This window comes from Ipomoea nil, unplaced genomic scaffold, assembly GCF_001879475.1.
Source record: "Ipomoea nil cultivar Tokyo-kokei standard unplaced genomic scaffold, Asagao_1.1 scaffold0482, whole genome shotgun sequence".
Taxonomy (NCBI): Eukaryota; Viridiplantae; Streptophyta; class Magnoliopsida; order Solanales; family Convolvulaceae; genus Ipomoea; species Ipomoea nil.
This window is the reverse complement of record NW_017616910.1, coordinates 4,729,500-4,743,026: the sequence shown is the minus strand read 5'-3', so window position 1 is coordinate 4,743,026 and position 13,527 is coordinate 4,729,500. Positions and strand designations below refer to the sequence as shown.

The 13,527-nt window shown below is 50.3% G+C and overlaps 2 protein-coding genes across 2 annotated transcripts; both read left to right on the top strand.

The window, feature by feature from the left end:
• The first annotated feature begins 369 nt into the window (after positions 1-369).
• On the top strand, positions 370-1,311 carry LOC109173566. The gene has a single exon (XM_019322807.1). The coding sequence runs from the start codon at positions 370-372 to the stop codon at positions 1,309-1,311; it is 942 nt and encodes a 313-aa protein (XP_019178352.1).
• A 1,251-nt stretch (positions 1,312-2,562) lies between these two features.
• Positions 2,563-13,527, top strand: LOC109173565. The gene is made up of 3 exons (XM_019322806.1): positions 2,563-3,738; positions 12,010-12,363; positions 12,835-13,527. The coding sequence occupies exons 1-3, from the start codon at positions 2,563-2,565 to the stop codon at positions 13,525-13,527; spliced, it is 2,223 nt and encodes a 740-aa protein (XP_019178351.1).

The window sequence follows — 13,527 nt, the reverse complement described above, 5'->3', positions numbered from 1 at the left end:
CCGCACAATTAGCAGCCTTCCCAGAGGCCAGAAGACAGACGAGAGAACCGACGGGCAGAGATTCAACCAGTACGATCAGTCCATTCGAGGCTGGGCCCAAACGCCGGACGACAATCTGCAAGAGAACGACTGGGAGAGAGGGAGCCCAGTCGCGCACCAGCGGGCCCCAGAGATCGAGAAGACGGTCGCGAGAGAATCCACACCAGAAGAACCAGGACTCGGGCACGTTGAACCGAGCGACTTGCGCGCAATGACGACCGACCAGTTGAATCAGAAGTCGGCGAAAGTACCGAATCCACAGGAAACCATACTCGCAATAGAGGCGAAGTGGCTCAATTGGCACGAGAGGTGCGAGATCTGAAGGAACAAATGGAGGGAAGGACCAAATCCCCCGGACAAACGTTGCTCACCGCTTTGCCATTCTCCTCCGAGATCATGTTTTACAAAGTACTCGGCGACTTCAAATTCCCGGAACAGGCCACCTTCGATGGATCCAGAGATCCACGCGAACATCTGCTCAGTTATCAGGCCAAGATGCAGGTCTTAGGAGTCCGTGACCCGGTAATGTGTCGCGCCTTCTTGCCCACGCTAAAGGGCTCGGCACAAAGGTGGTTGGTGGCGCTGCCTCCAGGATCGATTCACAATTTTGAGGAGCTGGCCGATCGCTTCATGAGTCATTATGCAGCCAACATCAAACCACAAAGGGATCTGACCCATCTAGGAGACGTACACCAAGAGGAAGGTGAGTCCTTGAAAACCTACTTGGCTCGCTGGCAAAAAGAGATCCAGTCTGTCGAGGACCAGACCGCACTCACCTTCTTCATCGAGTCCTTGCAATCCGGGCAGCTATACCGGGATCTACGGGATAACCGCCCGGCCACCTACGCGGAAGCCATACACATGGCTAATAAGAGGGCTAACACGGCGCAGGCCATGAAGCACAAACGACAGCGTGAGGTCGGAGGATCCACTGGTGGAAAGAGGACCCGCGCGGAAACTAAGGAAAGGCGTCCAAAAGTAGCTCGCCAGTCCGAAGTTAGGCGTCCGTATGATAGGCCTGCCGTTCACCCCTATAGACCGGCTCCTCAACATCCGGTACACGAGGTACAAGCAGTCGCTCCACCTCCATCCCCGCTGACTGACGATCGCGTGACGAACGAGGAGACAGGTAAGACCTCTAAGTACTGCCGTTATCACAAATCTTATACTCACAGCACGGAAGAGTGCTTTTACTTGAAGAAGATCATGGAAGGAATCATCCAACAACGGACCCCGCCTCTTAATCAGTGGAGGAGAAGGTCGGCGGCCTAGGAAGACAATGACCCCGCAGTCGCCGCGGAAAGCAGTCGCGGCAAGCAACCAGCGACCGAGGAAGACGAGGCCCAGTGGCGTCAGAAGCTGGTCTTCAACATGATAGTCGGGGGGCCAGAAGGAGGTGACTCGGTGAACACCAGGAAGGCCTGGGCTCGGCAGTTGTATGTCGGGACGGTATACGGGCGCGAAGAAGGCTCGAAGAAAGTGTGCCAAGAGCCCATCACGTTCACTGACAAAGACCTACCCACAGGAGAGACACCGCATCGGGATGCCCTGGTCATAGCAATGGATGTGAATGGGGTGGTCGTTCAACGAATCCTGGTGGATACCGGGAGCAGTGTCAACGTACTATACCTTGAGACATTCACCAAAATGGGACTAACCCGAGAACGGTTGAACCCAGTCAAGACGCCACTCGCCGACTTCACAGGCGACTCGGTAGAGGCAGAAGGATCCATTACCCTGCCGCTGGAGATTGGTAGCTACCCGGACGTGCAGAAGCTCGACATGAAATTCATTGTGGTAGACTTGGCCTGCTCACATAATGCCATACTCGACCGACCAGGCCTGGAAGATTTGGGAGCACTAATCTCCATTGAACACCTCTGCCTGAAATTCCGCACGTCGAATGGGATAGGCGCGGTTCGCTGCGACAGAAGAGTCGCCCGGGATTGCTACCTACAGGCTTGCAGAGGAATGGGTAGGCGTGAGATGGAAGTTCATGAAATCATGGAAAGACCCCCAAAGAAAGCAATGATACCCCGCCCAGAGCTAACCGTGGAGTTAGAGGAGGTCGAAATCGACCCAGAGCGACCATACAGGCGGGTCCGGATTGGGGTCGGTCTCCGAGAAGAAGTACGAGAGGAAGTCATCAGGATACTTCGAGAGCACCGACTAGTCTTCGCTTGGGGCCCGGAAGACATGCCGGGTGTCGACCGGTCCATCATCGCCCACCGACTCGCCGTAGATCTGGACCACCGGCCGATCACACAGAAGAAGCGTTACTTGGCCAACGACAGGAGGGAGTTTGTGAAAAAAGAGGTGAGCACGTTGCTGGCTGCGGGCCATATCCGAGAGGTCAAATACCCAGAATGGTTGGCGAATGTAGTTCTCGTACCGAAGCCTCCAGCTTGGCGAATGTGCGTGGATTATACCGACCTTAACAAGGCCTACCCGAAGGATCCGTTCCCCTTACCACGGATTGATCAGTTGGTCGACGAGACCGCCGGGTCGGCTTTGCTGAGTTTTATGGACGCCTTCAGGGGGTATCATCAGATCTTCATACACCCGGCTGACGAGGAGAAGACCGCGTTCCTAACGCCGGACGGAGTGTACTGTTACCGAGTTATGCCCTTCAGGCTTAAGAACGCAGGGGCTACTTACACTCGGATGGTCGCCCGACTATTCCAAGACCTATTGGGGAAGTCCATGGCGGCCTACGTAGATGATATGCTGGTCAAGAGCCGGGAGGAGGCCAAGCACGCGGAGGATTTGGCCGACTGCTTCCAGGTGATGCTAAGGTATAATCTCCAACTAAACCCAAAAAAGTGTGCCTTCGCGGTGCAAGGAGGTAAGTTCTTGGGGTACATGGTGACCAAGAGAGGCATTGAGCCCAACCCCGAGAAGGTTCAAGCTATCATCGACATGCAACCTCCCAGTACCGTTAAAGACTTGCAACGGCTGACTGGTCGATTGGCTGCCCTCAGTCGCATCTTAAGCAAGGCGGCGGATAGGACCATACCATTCTTCAAAGCCATGAAGAAGAAAGAAGGCTTTGCATGGACGGCTGAATGCCAACAATCGTTCGAAGAGCTGAAGCAATATCTTTCCACGCCACCGGTGTTGTCCACCCCTCAGGTGGGGGAGCCCTTGTTTCTATACTTAGCTGCCTCCCCCAGGGCGGTAAGTTCAGTACTCGTCCGGGAAGAAGAGCGTACCCAGCATCCGGTAAATTACGTGAGCCGCTCCTTAAAGGCCACTGAGGCGCGGTACACGGCCTTGGAAAAGATCGTCTACGCGTTAGTAATTACTGTACGCAAGTTGGCACCTTATTTCCAAGCCCACACCGTTCGGGTCCTGACCGACCAGCCTCTGGGGAGTGTGTTGCAAAACCCCACGTCGTCGGGTCGATTGGTAAAATGGGCCGTGGAATTGACCCAGTATGGGATCGAGTATCAGCCACGCCCGTCCATTAAGGGGCAAGCCTTAGCCGACTTCTTGGTCGAGTGCACCGTAGGGGAAGGCGATAAAGAGGGCACCATGGAAGATAACCCAGGCGAATGGTGGCAGATGCACGCGGACGGAGCGGCGAGTCGACAACACTACGGAGGCAGAGTCATGCTAATTACCCCGGAAGGATTCCGGCTCTACTATGCCCTAAGCTATCTGTTTCCAGCGTCCAATAACGAAGCAGAATACGAGGCTGTAACACCCCAGATTTTCAAGACATTTAAAACTTATAAAATAATGGTGAAATCTCATTAAATCCCAAAACATAATACAAGAGTACGGGGTGATATGCCACACCTGAGCTAGAGAACTCAGGTGCACAGGCTAACTAACTAATATCCTCAATAATGTAAATGCATAAGCATGGCACGCAGGCCGAAAGGGAAACTATCTACTTCTACGCTCCAAGTTCTAGCGCGCTCCAGTGACTTATTCTTCCGTGCCTGAAAGCCAAATATATCTGTTCAGCGAGAGATGCTGGTAACCCACACCAACGCGTTGAAATACAATACATATAGATATATATATAGATATACGAAAACCATTTTGAACATGAAGATATACCCTACGAACTCTAGCTTTTAAAACAGGGATAGACTCCACAGATAGGGCTAAGCACAGACAGCAGTTATACCAAGCATATGCAGTTTACAACAGGCAAGACAGATAAGATAAGCACAATTAATAATCATAACTCAACATATACGATTCCCGATATGAAACCCATAGTCACATCCCCAAGGCACTCATAACAACAACTCCTCCATATCTCATCACATAGCACACTTTGTTGGCGCCACAGGACCAATCGCATGCCCATACATGAGGGTCAGCGCGTATAGCTCTGACACGGCCCCGCAGCACCCTGCCCCGTATCGCAACACAGAGGGGTCGATCGCAACCGACCGATGAACCGCAGCTCATCATAGTGTTTGATCGCAACCAAACAGTGGACCGCAGCCCAAGAGTATGTCATCTGACCGCAGCCAGGAAATATGAACCGCAGCTCATGTAGAAACGTTTGATCGCAACCAAACGGTGGACCGCAGCCCGGGAGTGTAAATCTGACCGCAGCCAGCTTCTAAACCGCAGCTCAGGAATAATCAATCCATCGCAACCGAATTGGGGTATCATGCACACATAACACATAGCAAGCACATGCAACCCACATTAACACATTGGGAAGGGGGAGAAAGCGTATAACAAAACCTATGCATGATCCTTCACATACTAAGCATAATCCTAAGGGGTTCATACTTCCTTCACCAAGGTCAACGGGATACCAATTCAACTAGCATGCAATATATAAGACTCATACAACCTACGAACGGTACCCGAAATATCAAACTAGACATATGCACGATAGACGGAGTCCGTTGGGACACCACGGGGGTCGGGGGAACATCAAACGGGGAAGCCAAAATCCCAAAGTGGGGTCCAAACCAGCGGGTAGCCGGTGGGTGAGGGATCACCCGCCGGCGGTAACTAAACCAGGTAGCGGGTGCCCGGCGGGCAGCTGCCCGCTGCCGGCGTTGCCCAAGAAGGCCTCGGGTAGGTGGCGGGTCCCCTACCCCTCACTGACTCTTTTTCACCAAAAACGCCACGAGAACCTTTGTGGAACCCGAAACCATGCTTAGACACTTTCAAACGCAATTGATAACACACGTAGACAATTAACGGGTCAAAGATCGAGAAACATATGGCACATAACCTATCATGCTTTTCTAAACATAATCAACACCCAATCATGCGAATTCCCACCCAATATACCCAGAATAATTCCATACGATACAACCTAGGGTTCTAATCGTTTTTAAATCAACAAGGACACAATTCATCTTCCAATATCAAGATTCGGTAAGAATATCATATAAACATCAAGAACATCCTACAATCATCAAGAACATCATATAATCATCAAGAACGTCATATAATCATCAAGAACACCATAATTATCAAGAACCCTTCATCATCAAGATCACTCATGGAATTATCCCATCAACCATCAATAAGAATATCACAAATCATCAATACACAATAATATGGGGAAATCCTACGAGGGAAATCATAGCTATGAAAATAGGTTTTGTTGAGACATGGGTTACCTCTTAGCCTTAATTAATTCCTTGGCTATGAAGGGTCTTTCTTTAAGCTTTCTTGCTTTCTTGATTTCTTCTAAGGGAATTCTTGGAGCTCTTTGGGGTGGTGAGTCGTTTATTGTGGTGGGGGGTTCTAGGTGCCTCTTAAATCCCCTATTTATATATTTAGGAGTCCTGGTTAGGAACTAATATTATAGGCTTGCTAATTCTATTCCTTTTGGAACTAAGGATTGGGTTTAGGGATAAGGGCCCGTGGACTATGGTGGGCTTTTCCTAATTAATTATTGTGATTTAATTCTTTCTTTTGGGTGATTGATTAAATGATTTAATTGATTTTAGGGATCGTAACACGGGGTGTTACACTCTCCCCCCCTTAACAGAAAGCTTCGTCCCCGAAGCTTGGTCCTTGTCGAGTGACCTCTTCCTAGTTACCTGGTGCAAATAGTTCGGGGTAGCGTTCCCTCATCGTGTCCTTGAGTTCCCATGTTGCTTCCTCGGTCCCATGATTGGTCCAGATAACTTTTACCATTTCTATGGTTCGACGTCGTGTGGTCCTCATCTTGGTGTCCAGGATTCTCACGGGTTTTTCTTCGTATACTAGTGACTCGTCGAGGTCCACGGCCTCGGGTTGAAGTACGTGTCTCGGGTCGTGCACGTATTTCTTTAGCTGGGATATGTGGAATACGTTGTGTACTCGTTCTAGTTCAACGGGTAGCGCGAGGCGATAGGCTAGGTTCCCAACTCTTTCTATAATCTCGTAGGGGCCGATGAATCGTGGACTGAGCTTCCCTTTTCTTCTGAATCTCATCACCCCTCGTGTGGCCGAGATTCTCAACCAAACCTTGTCCCCGGTGTTGAACTCGGCTTGTTTCCTCTTTAGGTCGGCATAGGACTTCTGACGGTCCTGGGCAGTCTTCATCCTTTCCCAGATGTGTTTGATCTTGGTGATGGTATCTTGTAGGTGTTGGGGCCCTAGTGCTATTGGGTCGACCATGTCTTCCCAACATAAGGGGGTCCTACACTTTTGTCCGTATAGAGCTTCGTAGGGCGCCATACGAATGCTTGCGTGGTAGCTGTTGTTGTATGAAAATTCGATGAGGTCTAGGTGTTCCTCCCATGTTCCTTGAAAGTCCAACACACAGGCTCTTAGCATGTCTTCGAGAGTTTGAATGGTTCTCTCGGTCTGGCCGTCCGTGGTGGGGTGGAAGGCGGTGCTTAACTTTAGTTGTGTTCCCAAGGCTAGTTGCAGGGATTTCCAGAATTGTGATAGGAACCTGGAGTCTCTGTCGGATACGATGTTTCGGGGGACTCCGTAGTACTTCACTACTCGACTCAAGTAGGTTTGGGCTAGTTGCGTCATTGTCCACGTTTCCTTCATAGCGATGAATCGCGCAGTTTTGGTTAGTCGGTCCACTATGACCCAAATCTTATCCTTGCCAGTCTTTGTTGGGGGTAATCCTCTGACGAAGTCCATGGATATGGAATCCCACTTTCCTTGTGGTATCTCCAGGGGTTGTACGAGTCCCTTGGGTTTGCATCGTTCGGCCTTCACCCTTTGGCAATTCAGGCACCTGGCCACGAAATCCGCGATCTCATTTTTCATGTTGGGCCACCAAAACGACCTTTTTATGTCTTGGTATAGTTTGTCACCTCCTGGGTGAACTGAGTATGGGGAGTTGTGTCCTTCTTCCAAGATTTGTTGTTCCAAGTGGGGGCACGTTGAGGGAACGCACCACCTTCCTTGGTAACGGAGACTGTCGTCTTCGTGTATTTTGAAGGGCCCTTCCTTCCCCTGGGTCAGGTCGCGGCGGATCTTATCTAGTTCCGGGTCTTGTTGTTGTCCTATTTTGATTTCTTCGAAGAGTGTAGGTATGACTTGTGCGTTAAGCAAGTGGGCGTCGGGGTAGATTTGGTCTTGCTTTATTATTTCCAAATTCAGTCTTTGGAAATCCCTGTACAGCTGGTCCGGTAGGATCCAGGTGGTGTTGAGGGCGTGGCTAGTCTTCCTACTTAGGGCATCCGCCACAACGTTAGCTTTTCCCTCATGGTATTGGATGTCTAGGTCGTAGTCCTTTATGAGTTCTAACCACCTTCGTTGTCTCATGTTTAGGTCCTTCTGGGTGAAGATGTATTTTAGGCTCTTATGGTCTGTGTAAATCTTGCATTGCACCCCATATAAGTAATGCCTCCAAATTTTTAGTGTGAACACGATAGCGGCTAGTTCGAGGTCGTGGGTGGGGTAGTTTTCTTCGTGGGTTTTGAGCTGCCTGGATGCGTAGGCTATTACTCGGCCTTTTTGCATTAGCACGCACCCCAGCCCCTTTTTGGATGCGTCACTGAAAACCTCGAATCCTTCCTCTCCGGAGGGGATGGCGAGTACAGGAGCCGTGGTTAGCTTATCCTTCAATTCTTGAAAAGCCGAGATGCAGTCGTTGTCCCATCGGAAGGGGGTTTCCTTTTTCATGAGTTTGTTGAGGGGTTGGGTTATCCTGGTAAAGTCGGGTACAAACCTTCTGTAGTAGCCTGCCAAGCCTAGGAAGCTTCAGACTTCGGTGAGTGAGCTTGGTGTGGTCCATTCCTTAACGGCATGGATTTTGGCGGGGTCTACCTTAATTCCTTCCTTGGCTATCACGTGGCCCAGGAAGGCCACACGGTCCTTCCAGAATTCGCATTTAGAGAACTTGGCGTAGAGTTGGTGCTTCTTTAGAGTTTGCAGGGTTGTGCGGAGGTGTCTTTCATGTTCTTCCTCGTTGCGGGAGTAGACTAGGATGTCGTCGATGAATACAATGATGAAGTCATCCAAGTGGGGTCGGAATACTCGGTTCATAAGGTCCATGAATATGGCAGGTGCGTTGATGAGTCCGAAGGGCATTACTGTGAATTCATAGTGGCCGTAACGTGTTCGGAAAGCTGTTTTCGGAATGTCCGGTTTGGCCACTTGTATTTGGTGATACCCGGATCTCAGATCGATTTTCGAAAATACCCCTGCCCCTTTAAGTTGGTCGAATAAGTCGTCGATTCGGGGAAGGGGGTACTTATTCTTTATTGTGACTTGGTTAAGTTCCCTGTAGTCGATGCACAGGCGCATGCTTCCATCCTTCTTTTTAACAAATAACACTGGCGCTCCCCATGGGGATGCGCTAGGGCGGATGTAACCCTTTTCTAGCAATTCATGTAGTTGTGTTTTCAGTTCCTTCATTTCTTTTGGTGCCAACCGGTAGGGTGGTTTAGAAATCGGGGCAGCGCCTGGTACGAGATCTATGGTGAACTCGACTTCTCTGGCTGGGGGTGCCCCGGGGATTTCGTCCGGGAAGACGTCGGTGAACTCGTTTACTACTGGAATGGTTTGTGGTTCGGGGATTTTGGTGTCGAGGTCCTCGACCGTACATAAGAACGTCTCGCTTCCCTTGTTTAGGTACTTCTTCATTTTCATCATGTTTACCATTTGATCCCGGCTTCTCGGTGGGTCCCACGGTATGACACTCTCTTGCCGTTTGGTCCCCGTAGGACCACTTTTTGTTCTCCGCATAGAATCTGTGCTTGGTATTTCCCTAGCCAATCCATGCCCAAGATCACCTGCACTCCATCCAGTTTGAATCGGATAAGATTGCTGGGAAAATCCACCCCTTGTATGGTAATCATTACATTTTCGTACATGCGGTCGCATTTTAGGATCTCGCCGGAGGCCACCTTGACCTGAAGTCGGACCTTGGTGTTGGCGTTGAGGTCGAGCTGAGTGGCAAACTCAGTTGCTATAAACGAGTTGGTAGTCCCCGAGTCAAATAGTATGGTGGCGGGAGTGGCGTGTACCAGGAAGGTTCCGGAGACTATGTTGCTATCTCCAATCCTGGCTTTGCTTAGAGTAAGGATTCTCCCTTGAGTGGTTGGTGTTATGACCTGTTGAGGTGAGGCGGCCCTGGGGTTTTTAGGCCCACGGGTGGAGTTCTTGTGATTTCCTTCAGATTTCCTTTTGTACCCCAGGTGTGTCTCCCGGGGTTGGTTTGGCACTTGTTGTAGTTGGGATGCCTTGGCATAGGCCTCCCCGAGGGTTCCTAGCTCTTGTGTGGCCAGGGCTTTTTGATATTCGGGGTCAAGGCCTATTATGAACTTTTCAATCCTGATCCTCTCGGTGGGTACTAGCTCGGGAATGAGGCGAGCCAGTCGGTGGAATTGTTAGTAGTATTCCGTGATCGAGGTTGCACTTTGTCTTAGGTGGAGGAATTCTTCGTATATGGTGGCTCTTAGATGATTGGGATAGAATCGTTCTCGTAGTCGTGTCTTTAGGGATTCCCAGTTGAATTCATGGTTATGTTTACACGTGGGTCCCTCGTGGTCCCACCAGGTATCGGCCTCGTGCTTGAAATAGAAGGAGGCTATTCTTACTTGGTGGTCTTCGGGGCATTTGGTTGTCCTGAATATCTTGTCGAAAGTCCCGATCCATTCCTCGAGGACTGTGGGGTCTTCGTTCCCTGAGAAGGTGGGTGGTTGATGTGCCGAGACTTGGTGGTGGATTTCCAAGTTCTCGTTTGTTGGTAAGGGTTGGGGAATGGTAGTCCTTAGTGCCTGGGCAATTTGGGCCAGGCGTTGCAGATTCTGTGTCAAGAATTCCTGAGTGGGGAGTTTCGGTGTTCCTGTCTGTCCCTTTTTCGGTGCCATCCTGGTGTTCATAAGTCGATGTTATTTTGTATTCTTACCTGGATGCAGCAAGTGAAGGGGGGAGTTTTCTTTTTAAAGAGGGAGTAAGTGGGTGGGTTATGTGTAGGTTTCACAATCTCACCGCGCGTCCTAGGATTCCCAAATCTTATCTTCCTAAGTACCTAGAGTTCAAGCCTAATGTCCTAAAGTCCGGTCTTAAGAGTCTTATCCTAGGGTCAAACTTAGGTTCTGATACCAACTGTAACACCCCAGATTTTCAAGACATTTAAAACTTATAAAATAAAGGTGAAATCTCATTAAATCCCAAAACATAATACAAGAGTACGGGGTGTTATGCCACACCTGAGCTAGAGAACTCAGGTGCACAGGCTAACTAACTAATATCCTCAATAATGTAAATGCATAAGCATGGCACGCAGGCCGAAAGGGAAACTATCTACTTCTACGCTCCAAGTTCTAGCGCGCTCCAGTGACTTATTCTTCCGTGCCTGAAAGCCAAATATATCTGTTCAGCGAGAGATGCTGGTAACCCACACCAACGCGTTGAAATACAATACATATAGATATATATATAGATATACGAAAACCATTTTGAACATGAAGATATACCCTACGAACTCTAGCTTTTAAAACAGGGATAGACTCCACAGATAGGGCTAAGCACAGACAGCAGTTATACCAAGCATATGCAGTTTACAACAGGCAAGACATATAAGATAAGCACAATTAATAATCATAACTCAACATATACGATTCCCGATATGAATCCCATAGTCACATCCCCAAGGCACTCATAACAACAACTCCTCCATATCTCATCACATAGCACACTTTGTTGGCGCCACAGGACCAATCGCATGCCCATACATGAGGGTCAGCGCGTATAGCTCTCACAAGGCCCCGAAGCACCCTGCCCCGTATCGCAACACGGAGGGGTCGATCGCAACCGACCGATGAACCGCAACTCATCATAGTGTTTGATCACAACCAAACAGTGGACCGCAGCCCAAGAGTATGTCATCTGACCGCAGCCAGGAAATATGAACCGCAGCTCATGTAGAAACGTTTAATCGCAACCAAACGGTGGACCGCAGCCCGGGAGTGTAAATCTGACCGCAGCCAGCTTCTGAACCGCAGCTCAGGAATAACCAATCCGATCGCAACCGAATTGGGGTATCATGCACACATAACACTAGCAAGCACATGCAACCCACATTAACACATTGGGAAGGGGGAGAAAGCGTATAACAAAACCTATGCGTGATCCTTCACATACTAAGCATAATCCTAAGGGGTTCATACTTCCTTCACCAAGGTCAACGGGATACCAATTCAACTAGCATGCAATATATAAGACTCATACAACCTACGAACGGTACCCGAAATATCAAACTAGACATAGGCACGATAGACGGAGTCCGTTGGGACACCACGGGGGTCGGGGGAACATCAAACGGGGAAGACAAAATCCCAAAGTGGGGTCCAAACCAGCGGGTAGCCGGTGGGTGAGGGATCACCCGCCGGCTGCCCGTCGGCGGTAGCTAAACCGGGCAGCGGGTGCCCGGCGGGTAGCTGCCCGCCCGCCGGCTGCCCGCTGTCGGCGTTGCCCAAGAAGGCCTCGGGTTGGTTGGGGTCCCCTACCCCCCACTGATTCTTTTTCACCAAAAACGCCCCGGGAACCTTTGTGGAACCCGAAACCATGCTTGGACAGGTTTCAGGCACCTGCGAAGCTAAGAACGCTCGGATGGCCCAGTACAAGGAAAAAGCGATAGAGATGCTGAGTGGATTCGGGATGTATGAAATCGAATACATTCCGCGAGCGGACAACACTAAGGCTGACATATTATCAAAAATTGCCCTGGAAGGGGTACCAGATCACCTCGTCAAGATTTGTCAAAAAGAGGAGTTAAATCGACCAAGTATAGAGGAGACGACGTTAGAAATCCGACAGGTAGCTGTCGAAGAGTGGGATCGAGAGAAAAATCCCAAGATGTTCTGGATCGACGACATCCGCCGATATAAAGAAACATGGGAGTTACTAGAGGACCCAGGAGTCGCCGCGAGGGTTCGACGAAAGGCCCCCTCGTTCGAAATCATTGACGGACAAATGTACAAGCTTTCATTCGGAGGCCCCCTCTTAAAATGCCTACTTAGGCCCGAGGCGGAGAAAATAATGGACGAAGCCCATCGAGGGATTTGTGCCGCCCACCAAGGCGCCCACACTCTCGCCCGGAAGCTGGTCGTCCAGGGATACTATTGGCCGACCATGATGCGAGATTGCATTGAGTGGATAGCTAAGTGCGGCGTTTGCCAAGCCTTCGCCCGGAACGATACTCGGCCGGCCCCCTTTTACACTCCGGTCACCACAGCCATCCCGTTTGCTAATTGAGGAATCGACTTGTTGGGTCCACTACCGGTCGCCCCTGGACGTCTGAAATTCTGTGTCGTGGCCATCGATTACTTCACCAAATGGGTCGAGGCCGAGCCGCTGGCCACCATCACTGAGTACCAGTGTCGACGCTTCCTGTGGAAGAAGGTGATTTGCCGCTTCAGCCTGCCTGAGCACGTGGTCAGCGATAACAGCCGACAGTTTGACTGTCAAGCCTTCGCCGACTTCTGTTGCCAACACAGTATACGACACACCAAGGTATCCGTCGCGTACCCTCAGGCCAATGGACAGGTCGAAAACGTAAACCGAACGATAGTGGATGGAATCCGGAAGAAGTTGGAGAACATTGGGGGAAATTGGACGGATGAGCTCGACCGAGTCCTATGGGCTTATCGAACTACGCAAAGACGGGCGACCGAAGAGAGTCCATTTTCCCTAGCATACGGCTTCGAAGCCAAGGTTCCGATAGAAGTCGTCGAACCCACCCACCGAGTCCGCGACTATTCCGACGAGGAAAATGAGGAGAACCTTAGAATCGAAAAGAACTTCTTTGAAGAGAGAAGGGAGGTTGCCTACGCCCGAATGGTAGAATATCAGCGAGCCGTGAAGAGATATCGTGATCGAAGGATTCGCCCACGAACCTTTCAGGTCGGCGATCTCGTACTACGGGATCGACGGGCGAGCCAGCCTACGAAAGGGGGTAAATTCGCAATCAAGTGGGAAGGACCTTATCGCATTGCAGCCGTGGTCCAGGCTGGCACCTATAAGCTGGAGACCCTGGAGGGAAAGCCCGTAGACCGGATCTGGAATGTCATTCACTTGAAGAAGTTCTACCAGTAA